Source organism: Enoplosus armatus, chromosome 13 (genome assembly GCF_043641665.1).
Source record: "Enoplosus armatus isolate fEnoArm2 chromosome 13, fEnoArm2.hap1, whole genome shotgun sequence".
Lineage (NCBI taxonomy): Eukaryota > Metazoa > Chordata > Actinopteri > Centrarchiformes > Enoplosidae > Enoplosus > Enoplosus armatus.
Genome location: NC_092192.1, coordinates 4,345,938 through 4,372,388, shown reverse-complemented (window position 1 = coordinate 4,372,388; position 26,451 = coordinate 4,345,938). Strand labels below are relative to the sequence as shown.

Sequence of the window (26,451 nt, the reverse complement as noted above, 5' to 3'; positions counted from 1 at the left end):
AGAGGAAAACGTGGCTCATAATGTTGTGGAACGACTAATGAGAGAGTTTTTAGAGACTGTTGGAAATATGCAGCAGTGAGGACGTCGTCAGTCGCTTGTCCAAGGGAACTTTCCTGAGCATGTCTCGATGCTCCTGTCGACTCTTAGATAGTAATAAATTTACTGTTTCCAAATCAGTTTTTTTGTTTTTGCTGAATTTTTCCCAGTAACATGTCCTTGTAACTGCCATGTTTGAATGTGATGTCCCATTACCTGCAGAATAAATGAAAAGAGACAAATGAAAGTTAAGTGAAAGACTCTGAAGTCTCAGCTCTACTGAGCTTAAAGCATCGTTCAGCTCATTGTTTTGGTTGGCCCGCAACTTTACTGTTTTGGTTCACTCTCGCCGCTCTTATAGCATCGTTTCCAGGAACAGCAGGCAGCTGTTTTCAGCAAAACATGCTCTGATAACCTCACTGTACTACCTGCCCAGCATTAAACAGCAGACAGACAAAGCTGGCTATTAGCTGGTGAACATAGTGGAGCATTTAGCAGCTGAAAAGCCAGATATTTCCCTCAGGAGTTGGTGGAGAAAAAGGAGCTAAAAGGAGAGTGAACTGTTTAGTAGCCAGAAACACAACTACAAATGAATGCTAATGTTGCTCTGCTGGATGTATAAACAGGCAACTGACTGCTAACAAGTTAGCCACATCAACTTTAAAAGGTGATAATATGTCAGTGTTGTCTTTGCAGCTTGTTTCCGCTGCAGTTATTACAGGTTTAAAGAAGGTTTAGGAACAAACAGATAATGTACATTTACAATTGAAATAGCTCTTATTTGAATAGAATAGGTGCTGCTGTCTCTTGAGGCAACGGTGGGATTCTTTTGTCACCTCTTCGAGTCTAGTTCATGAAGTCTGTACATCTTCATGCCGCTGCTTGTTGCAGGTACACACACACACACACACACACACACACACCAATAGTGTCACATCACCACCGTAAGCATTTGTTTTTAAAAGAGAAGTTGTGCTCTGTGCCATACATCAGTTTGTCAGTCAAACGTCTGCCATTGTACCATTATCAAAACTCTGTGGTACTTTTGCCAGTATACCAGTATGCCAATACAGTGCCGTGCTACACCAGGAGAAAGAGATGAATGTTGACATGTGCTGACCAGCAGTTACTCCTGCTCAGTAAGGCTAGCAGAGCGGAATGAAGCCGGACTGTGGCTCATATTCACCCATTTCTTCAGGTGTGTTGTTCAGTTGCAGCACAGATCATAGACCAGTCTGGGACTGGGATTGGTTTGTTAGGACTGCTTTGGCCTCTCCACCAAAGTCTCCAACTTCACAAGCTTCTATTACTGCTCAGTAAACAATCAGTGAAACGCCAGAGGAGCTGCGCACACAGTCAGAAATGAGGAGAGAGTAAGCATCATGAATTATTTGTCATCCCAGATCAACACGTTAGACTTGTAGCTAATGATTAACATACATTGCTAGAAACACTGCATTACACACTGTATTAATAAGTCCACAGTGCTCCCATCTGCTGGAAGGGCCACTTTGTTTCCTTCTACTCGCTCCTCAGATTATTGATCATTGGTTGAGTGACTTTCCCCTCCAGCCTTTCACCTCTCTCCTCTGCAGGAGCTGTCATTTCTGAATCATGACTGAATTGTTTTGGGGGGGCTGGCTGCATCATCTTTCACTCATGAATTCTTAAACTGTCATTTCGTCCTCAGCAGAAGTTTCCCTCCTCTGCAAATTTCTCCTCTGCAACATATTCTTTCTCATGTTTTAGCATATTTTACACTTTCCTTTAAACATAATCTGCCATAGACGGATTATTTGTACAAAAATAAATGAAACTCTCATTAACGTAGTGCTGTGCCTCTTTCTCAGTTTTCTCAATTTTGGTGATCAAATAACTTAGTTTGATTAATCTAATCTTTCCCAGCCATCTTGTCTCTCTCGTGGCTTTATGTTGTCCATTATCTCAGAAATAATCATAAACAAACTGGCCTCTTATAGCCACTTTTTGACTAACAGGATCTGTCCCATCTCCTGTGGTTTGTTGCAGTCCCATTCTTCCTGTAGCGTAGGCGGTTTTTATTATATTTATTCCTTATTCCTTTCAATACTTTGCCATCTGTTTTGCTTCCCCACTCGTAGGAGAGCTGAAGTCTTATATCATCACAGATCACGTCTTCCCAAACATCTGCCTGCAGTCCAACAGTATTTTTTTCCACATTAAAGCATCTGTGCCCGCTAATGTATCGGTGAACGTTTGTGCCTTTTTGCGATGAAGGCTTTAGATAAAGATAGATAGAATTTCTCTTTCATAGGTGACTTCTCTCAGTGAATCTAGAAACTATCACAGTTCAGATGTTGACATACTTGACATTTACCTGGGTCAGATAAGACTGGTGTGCAGATGAAAAATGAAGCAGTTGATGGTGAGATTTCTTTAATGATCCAACAGGCAAAAGTCTGAACAATTTCAAGACTTCTGTGCATCACGTCGAGCACAATCGTCAAGCGTGGATAACTTTCATTTAGAGCAGAGACGCTTGGCATCCCCAGATGCTGCACAATTTGTAAGACGTGTACGCAATTTAAAAATAATTAGTTCTAAATGAATTAATCATAACAGGAACAACAGTGCAGAACAGGAGTGTCAATCTGAAAAAGAATCAAGTCTGCAGATATGGAAAAACTCAACTTAAACAATACTGTTTAACCAGATTTGCATCTTTTAGCTCATTGTTTTTGGTTTCCTCATTTCCTGCTGTTGTCAGTCAGAGTTCTCAACAAAATGAGCTGGTGAAAAAAGTGGAACAGACCCAGATATTTTTCTTAGGCGTTGGTTGGTCAAGTGGACAGAAACACGACTCCAGATGAGTGCTAATGTTGTAAATAGGAAACTATTAGCTCACACATTATATTATATCAGCTTTATAAGGTCATTATATGTCAGATGCGCTTGTTAGCTGTGACCATGCATGTTAAGACTGATCATTGATGATGGATGATTGGGTATTTCTTGGAAGATTTGAGGATAACACAGTGTGTTCTGTTTGTCATAAAGAAGCCTTTCAGCTTTAATTCAGAGCTTGTTGTTGTGCAGTAGTAAAGGCATCCAGTGTAGCAGCTTCTCAGGGTTCGTTCTCTGCAGGTAATGCTGTTGGCTGTCTGCAGAGGCCAGATGACAGCATGGTTTTCCCCATTGCAGTCACGAGCCAAGACACCGGACCATCTGTCAGATTTAACTTCCAACTGCGACCTCCTCATTCCCCTAGGAATTTACTTTACCACTCACTCAAGAGCGAGCTAGCTTGTTAATGCCTCTGAATTGAAGTTACTGGATATTTTCTTTAATTAAGGGCAAAGATTGTGCAGACTCAAGGCTTTAGTTAATGGTAACAACACAGACCAGGTGTTATCTGAGACCTTCGCTTGTAGACCTGCTCCCGCAGTTTGTATAAAGGGGTCTTCTTCATATTATTCATATTCATGTTTGATAATAAAGATTATTGAATGCTCTAAAGCCAGTTTCACAGCCTGTTTGGATTCTACTGAAAGAATTGGATCTCCCTGGATGTCAGGAAAAGTTGCTTCTTGATGTCTTCAGCTTAATGATATTTGAAAGGTACAGTAGTCAGATTTCAAGTTGCTCCTTTTTGATTTGGCGTCCCTCCATTTTCTGTTCACTTCATTTTCCCCAGATATTAGATGTCACTGAGCACCGCTGGAAGGTGAAAAGGTCAACTCAGCCCAATTAAAAAATACTTCATTTGATGGTCCTGCTTGGTGGTAATGTGGCATTAAGAGACTTAAACTGGATTTGGTTTTATTACTTTGCTGCAGTGAGCAGGTTGGAATGGATGATGAATTTTAAACTAAACGGTTATATTATGGGTAACATGCACTAAATGTACATGTTTTTTATGTTTTCTTCTTCTCTTTTATGTTGTTGCATGTTGTATGACTTCATTCAATTAGATCAGAGGCTGTAACAAATATTGTCATTATTGATTAATCTACAGGATACTTTCTTGATTAATCGATTGATCATTTGGTCTATAAAATGTCATCAGATAGTGAAAAGGAGCTATTTAAAGTTCCCAAAGCCCAAGTTTACATATTCCTATTGCTTATTTTGTTTGACCAACAGCTGAAAACCCAAAGATATTCTGCTTACTATCAAAGAAGACTTTAGGAAGAAAAACAGCAGATATTCTCCTTTTAGGGGCTAGAACCAGAATATTTTGCATTTTTGCTTAAATGATGACAAAAGGGGCTTTTGTCCAAAGTGTCATACAAATGAGCATTTTTTTAGTAAAAAGAAGTAAAAATGTTTGGACAGGTTTAATTGAATTTGATCCTAGATACATTGGATTATTCCATCTCCACCTGGTATCAACATGTTAAAAGGATCATGACATCTGGTTATTGGGTCTTTGCATTTACACCTGGTATTAATACGTTTTCAATTGAGTTCAATTCTACCCGCATTGTAATATGGATTTTAATATGCAAATTGGGTCGGCGGATCATGGGATCAAGGAAGCAATATGAGATACTTTCAAGGGACCACTACGACAGAAAAGGCAAGGGTCAAAACAGACAAGGTTACATAGGCTACTTTTCGGTTGCTTGGCTAATAGGCTAACATCACTTATGGTGTAAGGAGGTTGGTACCATTAGTGCTATCTCAGCTAACCTTGTCAGTCTCTTTGAGAGTCTCCTAAAGCGATGCTTTGTATATATGGGCTGGTTGTCTGTAGCTTCTTGACTAGCAGATAGCTGGAAGGGGCAGAGTTAGGATATTCCTCTTATAGGGGGGCTGTTTACAGGTCTTTTGGAGTACTGCTTCATATCTGAAGACTACAAGTTTGAAAATGAAAAAAAATGAAAAAATCTGGGATGTTGGAGTTAGAAAGAAGTGAGCTTACCAGACCTCTGTAGCCCGTTCCTCATCTCTGCTTGAGGCTAGCGACTCAAGGCTATATTAGCAGCTACTAGCTTAACACACTTGAATCTCTGACCGAACTGTAGGCGGTCGAGTTGCATTCTGGGTAATGTAGGTGCCGAGCTTTGACAAGGATGAAGAATGCATGTAATATAAAAGACGAAAGCATTTTTTTAAAAACTGTGCATCGTGAATCCGACAGTGTTACAGAAGTGCGATGCTAATGGGTGGAGAACTCCTTTAAGAATGAGGTCACCTGCCTGAGATCTGATTGCATGCATTTAATACGTGTATTTACACTGGGATCAACATGTATTTGTCCTGACCCAGATGAGATATCCAGATAAAGATAGCATGCTAATAGCAGTTGTAAATGGGATGTTTCTGCACTGGTTCATCCGTGTGCTATTCTCTGTCAACACATTCCCGTTCGACAAACAACACCTCATCTGAGAGCTTAACAAGAGTTTGAAAAGCTCTAAAGGAACGATCCCTCCTACATCATCTGAACATCCCTCCCCCGCCTCCCTGCTGGAGCGTCCGTTAAAAGCTGACTCCTACCACTCAAGTGCCTCGAGCAGTTGGATGATACTGTGGTGTCTTTTGCATTCAGTATGTTTTTTTTTTTCTTGCAGAATGTGTTGGCTTTAAAACTAGAACTTATCAGAGATACAGTGTTATTCGATTTGTTGGCCAAAACATTGCACTTATGTTTAATTAAAGTTATGTTTGAGATAATTAAACAGTGTCGCTGTTACAGTCCATCAGAGAGCTCCAAAAAGTTTGTTTTTTAGTTGTTAAATAACTTGCTCGCGTGCGGTCACAGTTTTTTAAAGATCCTTATAAAATTGTGTTCTTACTTCAGATCTCTTCAGAAACTAACTAATCTACAGAAAACAAATTTAAAATTTCGAACTTTATTGTCATGCCAGAAATCCTTTTATATAGTGTACAAAAGCACTGTTCAGGTAAATTCTATCATTTTTAGGTGCTTATTGGCAATTCAATCAGAATAAAGCTGGCTGTCAAATTAACCTTGAGGACAGCAGGCCTGTATTGATCTGCATGTAGATGTAGATATGGATTTGTCAAGTCCTGATCTCTACCACCTCTTAGGATTTACAAAGGTGTCCTCAACCTCATCTCCACCCCTCAAATTATACATTCAAATTAGGCAGAAATCATCCCGAACAATACACAATATCTTTAAGTCCTGAGACTTTTGCACTCAACCAGATCCCCACCCAACCAGTTCATGTTAACGTGAGCGCTGTACACTGTTCGGTTCAGCTAAGGCCCTACTGTGATTAAGAGGAATCCTGTTAAAGCTCCTTAAACAGTTTACCATCGCATGGAAACACTGTGTGCTCAAGCAACTCCTTTGCTGCAGTGAGCCTGAGTGTTGATGAGTAAAGCTACTGCTGATACAAACTCCCACACTGTGCTTTGAAATGCATGCATTTAATGTGAAAACAGTGGTAGGCCTTTACCGTAAAACTGCAAGAGTAGACCGTGTCATTAGGTTTTATCTAATGTTACCAAAGATGCACTCTCATGTAATTCTTCTAAAAGTAGATTTTCTGCACTTTTTGCACGGAAGAAACACATTTTATCACATTTTTGACAAAGCTTAGACAAGCTGATGTTACACCTTATTAACTTTTCAATCCACAAGCTTCTAGTATAACCAGAGATACTGAAGGGACAGCTACCTTGATGGAAATGGCATCGCTAAAACTTTGATGGCAATTAATTAATCATTTAGCAAAGCTTTCAAGCAAAACCGTAAAATAAAAAGTCCTTGTTCCAGCTTCTTGGTTGTAAAGATTTGCCTCATGTCAGTGATTCCCAACCTGGGGCTCGAGACCCCTCCAGTGGGCACAGGATGAGATAGGTTGTGAACAAAAAAAAACGTTAAATAAAGTTCTGCTGCACAAATTGGATTATCACACAAATTGGATTTATCTCCGATCTTTGCTTTTTGCACAAAATGTGTTGGGTGAAATAGTTTTACCTCTTAATTCCTGGGAAATGTATTAGATAAGACAATATGAGAAGTTGAAAGATTAAAACTTTTTACCAAACCAAAGCCAAACAGGGTGTCTGCAGGTCTTTGAAAAGTCTTAAAAAGCAGTGAATTCAGTTTTCCTCAAAAAAGGCTTTAGATGTTTTCTCTTGCCTGTCGTAGGCAGTAATATTGTTTAGTCTTATTATTGTAAAGTCTCACATTTCATTTGGTTAACTTGTAGACACCTGTAATGACAGGAAGCAAGCAGACACTGCTTTATTTTAATAGTTGGTCGGACAAAACACACAATTTAATGACGTCATCCAGGACACTTTCATTATTCTCTGACATTTAACAGACCTGACAATTAGACAATAGTCAGTTGATGAATCTGTGAAGAAAGTAATCCTTAGTTGCAGCCGTCAAGAAACATAAACTGTTAGTCAGTCCGTAACGAGCGCAGCCGTGCTTGAAACATCGTTGTTGAAGCGTTCGGTGACCTGAAAGGCTTTGAATGCAGGTAATAAATCTCTTGTTCATTGTCAATAATTCTAAGAAGTATTCAGAAGTATTGATTATGCAATGACATGACACGGATAGATTAAGAAGTATGCAAATTGATGACCATGAAAAGTTCAGCCATGAATAATTTCTCTCATCTGGAACACATATCGACTGTCCACGTGTCGAGGCTCTCTGATGGCACAGCTCTTGTGAAATATGAAGACTAGTTGATTATGGTGCTCACAGTTACCTTTTTCTAATGGTGCAACTAATGAGCATTTAATTTATTATCATTAAATAATTGATTAGCCGTGTTATCTGTGAATGTTCATAAATCGCAAGTTATCAGAGCTCAAAATAACGTCTTCAGTCCAACTGCCAGAAAACTGCCAGTAATCATGTCTTCTCGATCAGTACATTTCAGCGATAAATACATTTCCAGATGTTCCTGAAGCCTGTTGATCTAAATGTCTTCATTAAAAATTCATGGAAGTGACAAATCTGACTGATGGCTGTGAAGCATTAATGAGGTCTCACAGATTGTTTCTTTATCCAGCGTGTGCTCGGGAATAAAGAAAATCTAAAATTTCATGTTTCAACTGCTTAAAGCTCCACTAATCAATATTGTCATATACATCCTTACTAAAATGGTTTGAGGCCGATACCAATATTGTAATATTTCAACTGTCTTTCGGCAAATATTTGTTTTTGAAATGACTATGTTTGAGGGGAAAAGTGTCATCACTCCGGTGAACATAGTGGATGATTTAGCAGCTGACCAGATATTTCCTTTAGGAGTTGGTGGAGACCAAAGACAGAAGTAAAAAGGAGAGTTAATTATTAATGATTAACTGATTAATACATGTAAATGAATATAGGGGTGACAATATTGTATTGCGATAATTAGCACAGTGTAATCTCTGTGTTGGTCATGCAGACTGGAGAGGACACTAGGTAATACAATAACATTTAGGTAGGAAGGTTTGTGTTTATCCAGTGTTTCAGAATTGATTATCCCTTCAATAGCTCCATGTTAGCTTGCCTCCACGCTGACTCACCAGTCCCTCTGTACCGTGTGCCCTGCCAGTACTGAGCTGATCAATGTGTACATGGCTCCTTTAATGCATAGCAGTGATAATTAGGCCCCGGAGGATATCAGTGAATTGACAGATTAATCATTTTGACCCAGTGAACCAAGGCTGTGCTCAAGGCAGCGGCGCACATCGACTTCCTATTTCCACTGTGAGCCTTCACTGTTAAGGTATTAAAGTCTGCTGTCAGTCAGCTTTGTGTGACTGAGTGAGTGAGTGAGTGGAAGAAGAGGTGTAGGGGGGAAAATTGGTTTTCCAAATGCCAGGGGAAGTCACTTGTTGAAGAGAAACCAGTTTTCGGGATGAAATACAGTGTTCATAAAATGTGTGAGTGGACGTGTGATGATATGATGCCTGTGATATGTGCTGAACTGATTGCTGGGTCTGACTGGTGTCCGTCCTCGTCGTCTTGGTTGTGTCCTCCAGGGCTGCAGTATGTTCACTTCAGTGAAGGCCTTCGAGGGGCAGCAGTACTCCACCCTGAAGAGGCAGTGCTTGCAGAGTGGTCTGCTGTTTGAGGACCCCCGCTTCCCCGCCACCGACGACACGCTCTTTCACCAGGGCAACAGGATCGGACGCGTGGTCTGGAAGAGGCCTCGGGTAAGTTGGTGTGTGCAGTAAATGAGTTTCAACTGATAACAACTGATGGATATTTATGGTTTGAGGCTGCTGGTATCTCATAGATATTTCTGACCTTTTATCAGGCCCCAAAAGTTTCAAAATATATACAGAAGTGTGTGGGACAAAATGATAATGGGTGCTAATACATATAATGTATAAAATTCACTCAGCAGGATGTCCAGAAAATGGGCCGGGAACAGCCAAACAAGGACAATTAAACAAAAAGAATTATAGTACAACCATCCTACCTTATTTCTACTTCATCACTTGGGTCTTAGGCAGATCAGATAGCTATCAGATAGAAGTGTAAATGCACTCAAGCAGCATTCAGGATGAATTGAAATCCAATTGCTCAAACTCTCAGGAGGTGTCTTGAGACACATTCTCACCAGATGTTGACAAGGTATGAACACATATGTAACGTTTACTCCTTCGAAGTCTTAACTACGTCAGTAAGCAGACTGCAGAAGAAGCCTCTGTCTCGTCTGCCTCCTGTGGTAATGGCAGCTGAATTGACACTGAAATGTTTCTTCCTGTAAACCAGCAGAGATAAAAGCGACTAAAAGCGATTTCAATTGCAGAGAGTGAAGACGAGTGAAGAACTTTTGTCTCGACTGTAGTCCAAACAAGCGATTTCTCCATGTGTGTGTGTCAGTACTTAGAGAGTTGTTATTGCTAGCCGTTATTTGTTATAACTAAACTGCTGAAGTGTAAAAGTTATCCTACTTCTGCTGTTTTTGGCAGTTACCCAACAGCTTTAGGAGCATTACCACCATCCTCTGGGCTGGAGTGGAGCTTACACTGATGTGCATGTAGCCGGGAAAATCAAGACAGATGTAGACATGTTTAAATGAAAGTGTGTTGAATCTCATCTGGATTTTATCCGAATACGAGGCACTTGAAATGAAGCGTTAATGGGGCCTCGGTGACCATTGTTACAGATGTAAACAAAATAAACGAATATCTACGTAATCTCAGCACCTGGTCAATCAGTGAGACAGTTGTCAGTTAACCATCAGGCCAAACTCCCTGCAAACACATGATAAGGTCATTTTATGGTTCTGGACATACAGTAAATGGGCAGCGGTTATTGCATCAGGGAGCTCTCAGTGCCAAAGGTCCCTCCAGGAGGAGAGTTTGAAGATCTCTGACGAAATAATTTACCAAATAACTGCATGTCAGTAGTCATCAGTCGTTGCTCCACTCCACTCTTTAGTCTTCTTGTATAAGCCGGTACTGTATGTATGTTTCAGTGGCAGATGATATCAGATGCAGGGCCTCAGGATTTAGAGAGCTGACTCCCCTGCCGCTGTTATCCCCCTCACACAGCAGGCTGTGGCTCTGGATGGAGTAACCTCCTTCTGCCTGTGTGCCGCTGCAGCGACAGCCAGCGTGCATTGCCATGGAAACTGGGTCACACAGATTATATGTTTTGGTCTGTGCTGATGTCAGTCATGCAGACTGAAAACTGGAAGAAGTCAAGAGGAGAAAAAGCAGGAGGAGCATCCTTTTCATTTTCGACGGGACGCGATTTGTGTATTCACTGACAGTGGTTTACGGCAGGAGGTCAGGAACCCTAAACAGACATATTTTAACTCAGCATTTTTATTGAAGCACATGTACTGTATGGACCTATTTTTAGTGAATTACAAACACAAGTAAATTCAACTTGCTTTAGTCATTTTCCATTATGGGCATTATGAGAAGCACATTCTTGAATACAGTAAGATGTGAGGAGATTTAAGAGGGTATTTAATTAGTTAAAATGGTTCTAAAAAGGAGTTGGGGTCCACTGCATGTGGCATCCAGCTTCATACAATTGTCAGCATTTATGTTTTTAGCTTTGACTAAACAAGGTGTCATACCAACATTTGAAACAGTTACATATTTGCACCAAAATCACTTAAAGCTGGGGTAGGCAGTTTTATTTTGGCATAATTTGTCAAAAAATACATAATAAGCTTTCAGTATATTTCAAGTGGTCTGAGAGGAAACTAGACTTCTGCACCTCCTCATGGCTCCATTTTCAGGCTTCAGGAAATCTAGCAATGTGACGGGAGAGTTTGCAATTTGAGGTGCTGACCTTTGAGGGAATGGAGAGCCAAAATGGAGGAAGCTATTGTAGCTTATTAGCTGTGTTGCACCATCTACTTATATTTAACCCCTTCTGTCAAAGTATAGCCTGCTCCACAAAAGAGGAATGGCTCGTTATAAGACAGTTCGTATTCTGGCTAGCTTTTTTCCCCTGTTCAATAAATCTTTTCATTGATTGAAGCGATGTACAATCCCAGTAACAAAAGGCCAGGGGGGAGTAAACAGTACAGTATAGATAAAAATAGAAAGAAGCTCTGGGGGGCTTTTGTGACTGACCTGACATCCCTGGCATGTCCTGGTTGGCTAGCATGTTAGTAGTTAGCTGGCCAGCTACAGCAGCTCACCAAAAGACAAATTTAATTTCACCAACATTTTCATTCTACTAATACAAATTCACTGGAAACCGTCTGCCTCTTCCTCCTAATGGTTGCTGAAAGCTCTTTCTCAATGCAGTGTTTCATTCCGAGGCGAGTGCATGATAATGATGTTAAACTTCAAACTACTTTAGGGACGGAGTGGGTTTGAAAGAATGAAATGTTCAGAACAATCAAAATTTAATGAAGTTCCTGACAAAAGCTCATTTAGAATATCCCACTAATTCTGCAGTGCACTTCAGTCTTTCTAACTTCATACAAAGTATAATATGGTCACACAACATTATTGAACACATTTTGCTTAATTCCTATTCCTAAACAAATGTAATAATATGCAGGGCAAAGTTTCAGTCTTGTAAATTCTTTAATATTGGCCTCTATTTGAAACTGGCTATATTATGCATTGATTTAAATTGTGCGCTGCAGAATTGTCCAATAAGTAGGCAGTTCCTCGGAAGCGGTTTCCCCTGGTAACCCAGTGTTTGTGGATGGTCCTGAAGGACCTCAGTGATGTAGTCATTAATGGGATTCTTAATATTTAGAGCTGTATATTACATAGTGATGGTATGGTGTACTGTGGTGTACTATATGTTATTTTAGCTCTGCATGAGACAGTTGTAGTGCAGTGGTGTGGATTTCTATAAATATCCAAATGTGGAGTTACATTTCAGTGTCCTTTACAGCTTCAAAAGACTGGAAAATGTTCTCCTTTTTAAAAGCCTGCCAGCAGCAGTCTGATATGTAGCAGCGAGTGGACGCATAAAATAAAAAAACAGATTCATCTAAACTGGAAAATCATCTTCATGGATTTCTGCTCCCTAATAGGCTTGTCACACTGCACTTAGCCCCAGGCTAAGGGAGCTGTTAGCCCCAGGCTAAGAAAGCTTTCACACTGGCACAATCCTGGCACAAGTGGGCTAACCCCGACTTTGGCCAAGGGCGTTCTGGCCCTGCTCCAGAGCAGGGTTAGCCCCTGAAAACACAGGGTTAGTGAGCCCAGGGCTAAGAATATGCTGTGTGAAAAGCCTATAAGAGACTTTACATTTTTAGCTCAAACAACTTCTGAATCTTCAGTCTCCATCGGCAAAAACATGGCAGTGATGTTTTCTGTCCACCTCGTTTTATCTCTCACGATTAAACCTGAAATCGATAACAAATCACGCAAGTTTGATGCGGTAAAACAGAGATTTTAAGATGGAACTGAGGTGAATTGTTGTGCAGCAGTTGCAGCACAAAGTAGGAAAGAGTGAAAATATAAAGGTGCAGGTATCATCAATTGACGGGGCCCAAGCACAATGCTCCGTTTTAGAGAAGAAGAGAGCTTGAAAAGCTTGAAGAGTAGGTGAGGGCTCAATCACTCTCGGCCTTGAACCCAGACCCTTTGTATCCTCAGGTGAGGTGACTGTGAGCCATTGAGGACTTGCTTTGTCATGGAACAAAATGAAACGGGGGCATTATGGCTGTTCAAACTTATGATGCTGCCACCAAAGTTGTTCTGGTCACTCAGACATCTTATCTACAAACGTCCATGTGGTTGCAATAGCACAAAGTGTTCAGGAGATATGACATTTTTTGAAATATAAGCCCTGCCGACAGCACAAAATATGTTACGTTCTATATACAAACAACTACAACACCGGCATTGAAAGGGACTCGCTCTGGACCTTTGCATCCGCAGACTTCTCACCTTCTTTCAAAAAATGGAAAATGACATGTATACGTTTTCCTGGTCTGTACAGTTTTTATTTGACAGAATATGTGAAGAAATGTCTCCAAAGGAACAGTGGTACAGTCAAGTGTGAGTGTGACGATGGGAGAGGTCGTGTTATCAGTGGCAGGGTGAAGGTTCACAGGCTTAAACCCCCCCAGAGGTTGCTGCGCTCGGCGTTATCCTTGCTCAGATGCATCTAGGCGATATTTATGGCTGCAGTGAAGTCCCAGTGGCAGAGCATGCGAGCATAAAGAGCAAGCTCTAATAAAACGTTCCTCCTCTCTGTCTGTCTCTCATTGTCTCTCAGCCTGTCTGTCTCTCTCCTGCTGCCCTCCTCCTCCTCCTCCTCCTCCCTGCATCTCTTCCACTGATTTGTGTTTATTTATGTCCTAACTAGGCGAGGGAGGGGCAATATGACGATGTGTACTGTGAGACAATGGAAATTTTTCAGTTCTATGCCATTTATACCGCGGTAGCTATCCCTGTAACATATCTGAATGTATGAGGTTATTTTGGGCAAAGTTGCTCGGGATGCTCCAATGTGCCTGATTGGTATCGGTGCTGATACTGACCTGATTAAGTGGACCCGGTTTAGGCCAGACGTGTTTATCATTATAAACTTCAGGATTTCCGTCCGTCACAGTGGGCCACTCACTCTGTTTTTAGTGCCACAGCAATCCCTCGTGTGACCTTTATATAACAATTACCCCATGAGTTCCATGCAACTCGGTATACAGGTTTTATCAGATCATTACACTGTATTGGTAAACACCATCTGTTTACGTATCCCTAAAAAAGTGTTTCATTGACTTACTTGATGAAGTATCTTGAAAAGATAATTATGGTTTGTTACAACTTAGATATTATTTAATAATAATAATAATTGCTAACATCTGGGAACTCGCCAACATAGCTAAAAAAAAAAAAAAACATGAGCTGTCAGACTATCGGACAGTTTTAAAGGTAAAAAAAGGTAACTTTTACAGAAACGCTCCGTTGTAAACATTCATCACAGTTTATAGACCGACGTCCTGGTTCAGTTTTGCTCTGCTGTACTTGCTGTAGTCTTCCTGTGCAGTGAGGGATTCTCTGCTCGTCTTCAGGTTTACTACTAAATAAAGTGGTATAAATAATTTGGCTACACTCGTTTCTTGCTCCGTCTGACTTTGTTGTAGCGATGCCACCATGTTCCTCGATCTCAGCAATTACCTCAGTAAAAACAATGTCATCATAATGCTGCTCAAAATTACAAAAAGAGAAAGTTATAATGAACCAGAGTCTTTTGATTTAATTCACGATTCTTTTTTTCCCAGAAAATTTACTTAACACCATATAAGATTACCCAATTGTGATGGAAGATTTTATCCATGTCGCCCACCAGTGGTCTTAACTGATGAGAAATGACATTTACAATCCATGTATTTGCTAAAATAACATGTTTTCACTACCCTTAAAGGTACCCAGTGGAGGTTTTGACCACTAGCTGTGCTACGGAGAAATGGGTTGATGAGCATTTTATTTTGCAGTTTCTCGCTGATCCACCAATCGACCAGAAGAAGACTGCTAGTTATCAAACTTGTATGTAAACAATATTTCATGTTGAATTTGTTAGGCCTCAAGGGTACACACAGTGCGTTTTTTGATGAGAAAAACTGAAAACTCTTGTTCTACTTTTCACCCAATCAGGATCTTTTGAATTCGTACTGCCAGATTCCACTTTTTGTGCTCGTGGCTGGTTGTGCCCTCGGTTGTGTGTTTGCGTGTGTTTTTGATGGATGGTGCTGCTGAGGAGGGCTATGAAGCTGGTTGAAAGGTTCTCAGTAGCATGGTAAATGATTAGGCTGTGCTCAGCCACAATATTCACATTACTTCAGTGTCTGCAGGGCCGGGCAGAGATCGATACTCTATTACTCTTCCACCTGAGCCAATCCCTGGACGGCAGGCCACCACAGGGAGCCCTCGCCGCTGCTCAGACTCCACCAATCAATGCTGTTGTGGACAGCGGAAAAAAAAAACGTTATTAGAGATCTTAACTCTGGCACCGGTCAGACGGAGGAGCACGAAACGACATCCAAACATTGCTTCACACAGTTGTGCCGACTTGCGTGCACAGACACGCATCTCAGACAGGAAGTGCTTCAGTGCTGGTCTTTGTAAGGCGAGAGGGGCTGCAGGTAGAGACTGGAGGCCTCGGGGGAGCGCTGCAGTGGCCTCTGCTTCTGATTAAAAGTTTGCTTTTGCAGCAATCAGCTTTGCAGAGTCAGCAAATTCCTGACCTTGGTTGTGTCCTCTGTGTGTGTGTGTGTGTGTGTGTGTGAGTGTGTTTTGGTTTCCCACACTTGAACATACACCATAGTGTGTGTGTATGTGATGATCTGCGTTTACACACATGACTCTTGAAGGCTGGTACCATCACCAGTGTTTATGGTTACAGCAGGATGGTGAGCTTGATCCTATTCCAGCTGACATTGGACGGGTCGGCAGGCTATCGCAGGGCTAACACGTACAGACAAACATTCACACTCACTTTCACACCTATGGGGAATGTCTTGAGTCTCCACTTCACTTCACCTGCATGTGTTTGGACTGTGGGAGGAAACCGGAGGAGCTCTCAGAGGAAAAACAATATGCAGACTTCCCACAGAAAGGCTGCAGCTGGCCAACATTGTAAATCTGAAGTTGCCAAGCCCAAGATGACATCCAAATTTAATTATATATTGTGAATATATTATATATTCAATTTACAATGATATATAATGAAGAAAAGCTACAAACCTCATATTTTAGAAGCTGGAACCCACGAATCTTTGGCATTTTTGCTTGATAAAATCACAGTTTTGTGATTGCCAAAATCATTTCACACCATATTAAAGTGGTAGGAGTCACTCTGCACACCTTACTGGATGCCAGAAATGACTGAAACATCCATATATGTGCACTTTGGCCAAAATGTAGGACCTGTGACGCATTTGAAAATCTTCAAGGACTTTGAATTTGTTCCATACCACATACTAACTGTGTACTACACTATATATACATTTTCATACAGTTTTTGCAGTTAGTATGGATTCTTGTTGGCTAGCTAGCTAAACTGTTATTTTTGTTACTAAAGCTATTCTTCTTCTGGCATTTTTGGGTGGACCCTGATTGGCATGTAGCCCAGGAAAACCAAGACTGACTGCAGTCAGATTTGTGATCCGACAGACGGATATGTGCAGCGAAGTGTAAACAAAAGTGCATTTTGTGTTGATACTAGAGACTTGATATGACAAGTGTAAAAGAGGCTAAAACATTCACAAGCTGAGATGATCTCATTGACTCTGTCTTTAAAGTTTTTAATAAAACGGCAGTTGTTCCCAGTGCAGATGGCTGCTGTACGTATGTTACATGAGTCAACGCCCTCATGCACCATCTCTCTCCCTCTTTTACTTTTCCAACCCTAGTTGAGTGCTGCAAGTGTGTAAAGATAAAGAGCTGTTAAGTGGTGCTGTGCTTTCCTCTGTCTGTTGATTAATGGCCGAGGTGCCCATCGACCCGCCGGTCCCATAAAGCAGCGAGCAGAAAACACACAGACTGTTCACACCCAGACCACTGCCAGCAGAGCTCTGCAGACTGTAGTAAACATTAAGATGTTCTGTGTTTTATGTTGAGCTGGTGTTGTTAACCTTCATATTAAAAATCTGACATTGGCGAGTCACTGAAATTATGGGTATGATGCTGTTTGTTTTGAGTTTATTTAACTTATATTTTAAAAGCATCCCTATAAACAGATATCTGCATAGAATCTGTACGCAAGGGACAAGACCTTGGTATCAGGAGCGTTTGTAGTTTGAGTAATATTGACCAATCATGTTTGAGCTCAGAAAGTAGAAGCTAGTTAGGCACTGGTGGGCATTGATTCCCACTAGATGTTACTTTTTTTCCCCCCTTGCTGAGTTATCTGCAGCTCCTGTACACTCAGCGCTGTGTTTGTCCTGCTTTTCAAAATGGATGGGGGTCTAAATAGCGTCAGCGGCCTCTATTTCATTTGTCCAGATGTGGCGATGGCAAATAACCAGACTGTGAAAACTCACAACAAGAAGTCCTCTACAGTAACCTCAGCTCTTTGTACGTTACTCTGTGATTCAAATCACAACACAGAGTGTGTGTATGTATATATATATGTACAAACTGAGTCACAGAGTAATGTAGGGAGTGCTCACAGATGGAACTAAACAACGGCTAACAGCATCAGCCCTCCAGCTGGTTAACTGCCTGTGTAGCTGCTGGGATTAAAGTAATATAATGAGCTACTTTCAGTGCTCGCCTACACAGATATTACACCAATCAAATTACAGTCACTTGGAACCAAAGATGTACGCCTCCTGAAGAACGCTAATGTTGCAACTGCTCCGCTATCACTGCAGAAAAAAACATAAAACTTACATTTTTTTTCTTTTTGGTAATTACAGTACAGAACTTTAGATTGATTTATAATGTGTAGTGTAATGTAAACGTCTCTCTGTAAATGGCCAGTGTCGACGCTCAGCTTGTAGTATTCATCCCACGCATTATCACAGGAACCACAGGATGTCTGAGTGTGTTTGTACTATGTGTGTGTGTGTGTGTGTGTGTGTGTGTGTGTTTTGTATGGATGTGGGTAGGTGTGGGAGTCCAGTACATATGCGAGTGAGAAAACACAAAGAGCAGCTCATTGACCACCATGTTTGTTGGCTGTAATAGAGGTCTGTCTGAGCACATTGTAGCAGAAAATGGACCTCAACACAGCAGCCACAGGAAATGTGATTTCATACATGCACGTGGCCCTCCCACACTTGGGTAGAAGATCATGAATATGATACGTGGGTGCGTGAGGACAGATGGTCTCTTTCTGATTCATTAATTTGCCTCAATAACCCATTTATGCTCCTCTGTGTCTTGTACTGTTGACCATACACACAGTTTGATAACAATAAACCTTATTTCAGAGGCTTTTTTTTTTTTTTAACATTTATGAATCAAATGTTGACACACACCAGCAAACGTATTCTCTTAACTGTTCCTTGTCTGTCTTTGGGAGTGTAGGAGCTGTGTGAAGACCCTCACCTGTTTGTAGATGGCATCAGCGCACATGATTTGCATCAGGGACAGCTGGGTAACTGCTGGTTCGTGGCGGCGTGCTCCAGCTTGGCCTCCAGAGAATCCCTATGGCAAAAAGTAAGTGTGTGTACATGTGTGTTTGTCTGTTTCTTCCGTTTCTTCTTCTGTCTTTGCCTTGTCTTTGTTTTTTTTAGCACCAGATGAAAATGTTAAGTAAATCTCGTATGGGTGTTTCTAAGGTCCCTGATGCGCTGACCTGACCCCGAAGAAGTAGCACAGACAAACAACTACTGATCAAACAGCTTTGGGATGTCTCCGCCTCATAGTTAAACATCACGTCTGTGGGTTAAGTACTGAGCTGGAGTCAGGACGTGGTTAGCATAGCTTAGCATTAAGTCTGGCAACGGGGACACAGCTGGCCTGGCTCTCTCCAATGTGAAAAAACCCACACCTTTAAACCCCACTAATGAACACGGTGCATCTCGTTTGTTTAATCTGTACATAAAGAGAAATGGTTTCTCTGCCGAGACTAAAAGCTGTGCTCACCGACCAAATAAGGCAACATGCACTATAGCTGGAGACTCTGCACAGAAGATATGGGCGGATGGATAAACTGTAGTTCCTCAAGAAATGGTTATAGCTCACTGCTGCCTTAAAACCACATTTTACATTTCTGTTTGTGTATGGATTAAACAAACCAGATACAACATGTTAATGGCTGAGCTTTACAGGTCTTGGTAGGCAGATTTTTAAACTTTGGACAGAGCCAGGCTAGCTGTTTCCCCCTGCTTTCAGTGTTTATGCTAAGCTAGGCTAACCACGTACTGACCCCAGCTCTGTATTTAACACGCAGACATGAAAGTGGCGTCACTCGTCACATCTAACTTTCACAAAAACATTGAACTATTCCTTTAAAAGAACAGATGACTGCTGCTGATGGTTTATGAGGTTATGGCTGACGTTCTCACATATATGTCTAATAGAAAGTTTAAACTTGCATTGTGATCGCCTTTGCTCTTGTGGTGTCGGCCTGTGGTTGTTTGCTTGTGGTAGAAGAGAACCACACTATACGGGTGAAATCCCTGATAGCTTTCTCTCACTGACTGCCTCGGGTGCTGATTCAACATGCTCAGTCGGCTGAACGGCTGCGAAGAAAGACAATTTCCAACAGTGACAGACATAACACAAAAACTTTGGGCGAGTGTCGGTCACAGACGTTCGATGACTCAACACCACCCTACAACCAGATCTCTATTATTTGCGGGGGGGCTAAAATCAAACTAATTAAGCTGCTTTTTAAAGAAAGTGTTTAAAAAGAGTCAAAGTTTTTCCAAACAGGACCAATTTTTAATCCAGAGATATTGGAAAAGAGATCATTTCCTGCACAAAAGCCATTATAATGCAATTTGAAAAAGGAACTTTCTGTGTACCCAATTGTAATATGCCCATTAGGAACCATTATTATAAGAAATAAACACCAGAGGACTCATTACAGCACCACAACGCCTCCGTGGTCTCAGCAGACTCCATCAGTCAGTAGAGGCCTGATTGGTGGAGTCTAAAGTAGAGTCTCCCAGGACGAGATGGAAGCACTGAGGCTAGATGGATGTCCCGGCTTCTGTCGGTGGTGAATGTTTTAGTATGTTGTTTTTTTCATTTCACATGGCTAAGCAGCAGAGAAACATTTTCAAAGCTAGCAAGTACAGCAGTATAGAGGATGAATGAATGGATGGATTGAGAAACAAATATATACATAGATAAAATCCTGTCAAACATGCCCTTTGTTACATACATGCTGGCATTTTTACGTTTGATGGCAAGTTAACTGGGTCGGATGTAGCAACATTTACAACAGAAGAACAGAAGATCAATACCACTCTCATATTTGTGCATTAACTGTAAAGCTACAGCCAGCAGCCAGGTGCCTTAACTTAGCATAAAAACTGGAAACAGCTTGCTTGGCTTTGTTTAAAGTTTCAAAATACACTTATCAAACCCTCCATTGTTTTTGAACTCATTGATGTTCTGGAGCAGTGCAGTTGTTGTTGTTATAAGAGCTTTCATCATTAGGTTAGATGTCCTTTCTTTGCAAGAGTTAACTACTTCTGCTAACTGTAGAGAATATCGAGATCCTTGAATCGACCCTAATTAACTTAATTTAATAATCAGTTTCAGAGATGTAGTGTCACGCAATGTAAATGCAGTTTGAAGCCCTTTACACACCGATTAGAATAAATGTGTAAACTTTTGCATGAAGATTGGCACCACAAATCCACTGTTGCAAGCTTCAGTCGGAAACTGGTGGTGTCGTATTAACAAAAAGACAATATTATTTGAACTGTACTGAGCTCTGGAGTTTCGGGTGTCAGGATTATTCTGAAATGTTCTTTGGCATCCATCTTGACAGAGGAAACAAAGTGATTACTGAGGTTTAATGGGATTTGAAACAAGATGCCTCGGCCTGTTGTAGCGAGACGCTGGATTGTGACAGTCTGCTCGGAGAGAGTGTGTACATACGGGCATGCTTACACGGCATGTTCCCCTCTGTTTACTCTCTGTTTCAAACTCGCAGTCACACACAATCATCACCCAACTCCATATCCAATGAGCAGCATGTTTACTGCTTAATTCCCCTTTTGGTTGAGGATAGTAATTACATTTTTGGAAACTGTTGCATTAAACTCAACCAACTGACCACCTGTCGTGAAACCGTCTGTCCTCCAGGTCAACCTGTCTTTTGGGTTTAGAAAGAGACATTTTGATATCAAGTGTCCGGTGCACTGCGGTAAATCAGACGGCTGTTGGCTCTACCTACTGTAAAGTGGAGTAGTTTGACATTTTGGTAATTATACTTATTCACTTTCTAGTGGAGAGTCACAAGGAAAAAATTATACCACTCTCACATCTGCTGTTAAATTTAAGGTTACACCCAGCAGCCGGTTAGCTTAGCTGAGCACAAAGACTGGAAACTATTTCTTCTTGGAGTCTCTGTTCAGAGCCAAAAATTTGTCCGGCCCATAATCCCCTGTAGCACAGTGAACATTCATTTTTATTCCTCTGTTTTTATGTCGATTAAACAAACAAGACATAACATGTTAATTAGTGAGCTTTAGAGGTTTTGTTGCCTTTGGACAGAGCCAGGCTAGCTGTTTGCCCCTGTCTCCAGTCTTTGCGCTAAGCTAACTGCCTGTAGCCTTGTATTTAACACACAGCTATGAGCTTATTTCCCAAAATATCAAACTTTTGTTTTGAATATGAATAAAGAGCCAAATGCTACGCTCTGATTTGCAGTGTTTTTAAAAAATGAAATGATTGTCCTAAATCAAAAGACTGGGGAGAAATCCAAATGAGAAAAACTCTGAAAAACATGTTGGTTGGTTTGGGGGGGGGGGGCTCATGTAATTTAACGCAGCCTTTGTGCAGAGATGTTCATCTGTTCCTGTTGGCCACTAGCTTTACTTCCTGTGAGAGCAAAACAAGTAATAGTCCAAGTCTCCCAGGAGCAGACACTGTTCCCTTGTGAGACTTGAGTGCTGGTACAAAACATTGTTATTTTGTATTGCTTTTGCTCACGTTAATTACCTGCAAAAAACGGGCAGACTTTAAAGTGCCTTTCATTTAGCTCTAGAGCTGCTATAACTTCTAATTTAGCCTTTCTCAGATCCTTGTAATTACTCAAAACAGTATATGTTTAAATGTTGGCATGGTATTTATCATCACTTAATAATAAGATGACCGATGGGTGACAAGTTAGAGTGAGCAAAAGGACACATACCAATGAGGACACTCATTATATTTATGCATTCAAGGCTGTAGGCGAGATCGATTTAATTGAGACTCCTGAGAATGTGCAGCGTTCGACTTTTTATCTGAACAATTTGGGGAGTTCAGCCTCTAATGGTTAGACGGTTCAGGTTGCAAGTTAGTTACATGCTTTTTTGTTTCCGAAACAGAAACAAGTGTAATACCGCCTGACATCTCAGTTATTTTCTTTTCTCTCACACCTCATCTGACACGCGTCTTCTCTTTCACGGTCACAGTTTTCTGTTTCATCCCCCGTTGCGGTGTGAAGCAGCGAGCCTGCAGGAGGAGGCTGTGGGATGAAATCCACATGCCTCCACTCGCTTGTTTTTCAGGGTCACCATGCAAGACGGAGACGGATGAGGCAGCAGGAACCTGTTCTCCCCGTCCACCGGGGAATACTCACACACAAATACACGCTGTCTCTATCCATTATCTCATGTGGGACTCATTTCTGCTAAACCCATCAGGGCGGGCTGTTTGTCAAACAGGAGGAGAGGGAGAATAACATTTCTGCCCAACACACTGGTCTCAAGACCAGAAAACAATCCGTGTGCAGACATTGGTTAAGAAAATGCAGACACACCTTGTTGATTTATTGGATTTATTTGTATTTATGCCCAACATCGAACAAAGAAACACCTTTTGTGATCAACAGGTTCAGTAACAGAAGCGATTTATATATTTTTTTGTAAATGAGTTCTGTTGCAAAAAGAGAGGGATGAGAGGAGGAGAGGATGCAGAGTGTAGTCTTGTCCTAACAGGTTATCAGATGATGTGACGTTGAAGGCTTTCTCTTCTGTAGCAGTCATTTTCTGACACTTAAGAGGGAGCCTTGTATACAAAAAATGCAGGTTTAACCTAAAATTAACTTTGCTTCCTCGACTTTACACACACAAGCACAGAAGAAGAGTTTGCAGTATTTCAGTCTCAACTATCCACTGTGAAGGTGATGGTGCAGTCGACAGTCTCAGGGCTGCAGCCTTCTGCAAATGCAAACAGGAAGTACATCACCTTCCGTACTTTAGCCAGCTCAGCGATCCTCTCGCCAAACTCGTGTGCGTCAGCCTCGTAGCACTGGATAGGCGCGTCGCTGGCATCACCCGGCGCCCTCCAGAAAGTCCCGACGGGCTCCAGCAGCTGACGTGTCATCAGGTTGGTGAGGTCAGGCGTCCAGAGCTGTGAGATGGCTGTGATGGTGAGGCGACCCGCCTGGGCCAGACACACCGACCACTGCGAGAATCGGAGGGACTGTTTGGAGAAGTCCAGTCGGTACACGATCTCGTTGGGCAGCAGCAGGCGCTCACCGTCTTGCCTCTTCTGGCCTCGCTGCTGCAGAGACTGAACCCGCAGGCGCATCACCTCCGTCAGCTGGTTGTCCGGCCGGAAGGGCAGCTCCAACTCTGTAGACATGCTTGGACGGCGCACCGCAGGAGGCAGAGAGGTCGATACCAACCGCAAGGCTGGATTAGATTGGCAGCTATGTCGAAACTAAGCGTCTTCACTTTCTCTCTGTCCTCTTCCTTCTGTCCAGTAACTCTCACTCTGTGCTCCTGCCTGCAGGCTTGTACAGTATGCATGCGTGCATGTCTGTGTAGCATCGATAGGAGAGGGTGGGTCTTACACAGAAGTGCAGGAGAGCAGAGGTACTAGGCAACAAGATCTAATTTGCAACCACAGCACAGGGTTTACCCTTAGGGAGCTGTGCTTGGTACTGTTTGTCACACATTTGTTTGTCTGGTTATAGATCTTTGACTCTAACACCTGACATGAAGTACTGTATCACCAAAGTCAGAGGCTTGAGCAGCAATGTAAATGTAAACATCAAAAGTCTTTTGTAAGAGTTTATGCTGGTGCTGGACTCTCTGGATCAGGTGAGGGGGAGGAGGAAGGAGTGAGAGGAAAGCCCCTTTATTCCCCTTGGTGTGCATATTGATAGACAGCAGGGGAAGCCAAGGTGCCTTCTGCTTGTGTTTCTGGTCAGTTGTCAGGTCACTTACCTACCAGAGTTCAGTTGCTGCATAGCGACACTTGGCCCAGATGAAAGCTGAGATAGATGGAGCCTTGGCTCTCTCACTATCCACAGTGCAGAGAGAGTAAGTAGTAGCAGGGGGGAGTGCAGGAGAGATTGCCTCCCGAAGGATTACAAAATGACTCTGAGGTTTCTGTGGTGCAGTGCTTTGTTTTGTTTTTTTCTTCCCCCTCCTCCTCTTTTTAAAGGAGCTGTTGCTGCTTCACAGAGCCGGTCCTCTGGAGAGGCCAGATTCTCTCCATCAGCAGAGTGTCACCTCCTGGAGAGAGGTTTGACAGGAACTGCTGTTCAGTTAGCGCACCTTGACATCTCCAAGGACACCCGCTGGAACACTGTCAGTTAATTCACATGCGGTGTCGCTCACTGCATCATATGCAGTTTTTATTGCGTGTCGTATTTATACCTGTAAAGGTTTCACAGGTGCCCTTTCGCAGGTCGCCTCTAGGTTGGGTGCTCTGTTACGACACTGAGTCACAGTGGGAAAGCGACGCTTCATAAATTGGAAAGAGCAATCACAACATGACATCATGCAGAAAATTAAACTCCACTGCACACGACCTGCTCAGCACCTAAAGACAAAATTTGTGACTAGCTGGTGGAGGAAATCAAACATTTAGCAGCTAAAGAGGCATGATGTTTTTCTCTGGAAGTTAATTGAGACCAAAACAGAGCAAAAAGGGGAGTGAATATTGGACTTACATTCATTCCAAATGAACGCTAACGTTAGCAGGACTTGAGAGACAGTGGTTATGACAACACAGAAATATATCGGTGAAGGCTGTGACCTGTGATGAGGGGTCACAGTACAGTAGACATTTATTCTTTTTAAGCCAAAAAGGTCGAGAACCCCTGTTGTCAGTTAACCTTGATTTGTGCTTTCCAATTAAGCTAGCATAGCTATCAGATTTTATACACATTTTCCACCTCACGAGGGGAAGGACATGACTGGAATACAAACTCCAAACTAATTACATGCCTTTCAGCCAAGTCGTCTTACTGACTTCTTTGTATAAAGGTATAAAGCCATCTATTATATGTCTCCTTTTGACTGTACAATATGCTCTGTACTACTCTGGATTTTGCTTGTGTGTGTTTTGAGATTTTGTGTGAATATGTTGTTTTTTGTTTTTTTTTGCCTTTCTTGTCAAAACAGTTTACAAAATGGAGGCTTACATAGGGGCTTCACTGGACCACAGCAAATGCAGGCTGCTGAAACCCACACAAACACACACACACACACTGCAGTCAAACAGTTATTACCTCTCACCCATGTCCTATTACAGCTGGATTTATGACTGAGCGAGCCAAGGTGATAAATTTGTCCCCTAATCCTAAATGCATCAGCAGACATGAGGGTACGCTGTCTCGCTCTGGCAGCCCACTCCACCTTGACATTATTTATGCTCCATGGACCAACGGCTGTTTGTTTGGCTTACCTGCCCTCTGCTCTTCTTCCTCCATCCTCTTCCTCCCCTGCCACCTTCCTCCTCCAGGTCATTCCCGACTGGAAGGAGCAGGAGTGGGACACAGAGAAGCCAGACTCGTATGCCGGGATTTTCCACTTCCGCTTCTGGCGCTTCGGTGAGTGGGTGGACGTGGTGATTGACGACCGGCTACCGACGGTGGACAACCAGCTGGTCTACTGCCACTCCAACGACAGCAACGAGTTCTGGAGTGCCCTGGTGGAGAAGGCTTACGCCAAGTAAGTATCAGTGCCAGCAGATATACAGATCCAGTTTTAGAGAAGAAAAACAGACAAACAGATTTAATTGTTTTAAAATTCTGCCAACATAAGTAAAAACTTTTACTGCCAACATAAGTAAAAACTTTTCATTAACCATTGATTGGCTGATTGGATTATTTTCTTGATAATCGATTAATCGTTTTGTCTATAAAATCAGAAAATAGTGAAAAATGTCCGTCTTGTTTTGTCTGACCAAAAGTCCAAAACCCAAAGATATTCAGTTTACTTTGATATAATACTCAGAAAAGCAGAAATTCCTCCATTGATTACACTGGGGAACAATTTGAAAAAAAAATTCTGTTGAGTTAGATTTTTATGCTGATTAAAACTAAAATTGGCATGCTGATTCCAAAATTGCAGTCAGTTTTTTTCTAGCACGTCAAGTTTTTTCTCCACAGCTTACCTCCAGATAAGCAAAATTCCACTGATTAGCTAT

The 26,451-nt window shown here is 41.8% G+C and overlaps 2 protein-coding genes across 6 annotated transcripts in view; one reads left to right on the top strand and one right to left on the bottom strand.

Moving 5' to 3' along the window:
• The first annotated feature begins 8,994 nt into the window (after positions 1-8,994).
• capn5b (calpain 5b) overlaps positions 8,995-26,451 on the top strand; it is a 30,683-nt gene continuing 13,226 nt past the window's right edge. For 4 of the 5 annotated variants that reach the window (XM_070917191.1, XM_070917190.1, XM_070917189.1 and 1 more), the window contains exons 1-3: positions 8,995-9,159; positions 18,424-18,555; positions 25,765-25,973. In XM_070917191.1, coding sequence (XP_070773292.1) covers positions 8,995-9,159; positions 18,424-18,555; positions 25,765-25,973 — 506 coding nt within the window. The remainder of the gene's footprint in view (positions 9,160-18,423; positions 18,556-25,764; positions 25,974-26,451) is intronic. The other variant, XM_070917192.1, reaches the window with a different exon arrangement.
• ompb (olfactory marker protein b) lies at positions 23,170-23,652 on the bottom strand. Its single transcript, XM_070917193.1, has one exon. The coding sequence runs from the start codon at positions 23,650-23,652 to the stop codon at positions 23,170-23,172; it is 483 nt and encodes a 160-aa protein (XP_070773294.1).

Coding starts and splice junctions, on each gene's coding strand:
- ompb (XM_070917193.1), bottom strand. CDS start 23,652: ATGTCTACAGAGTTGGAGCTGCCCTTCCGGCCGGACAACCAGCTGACG.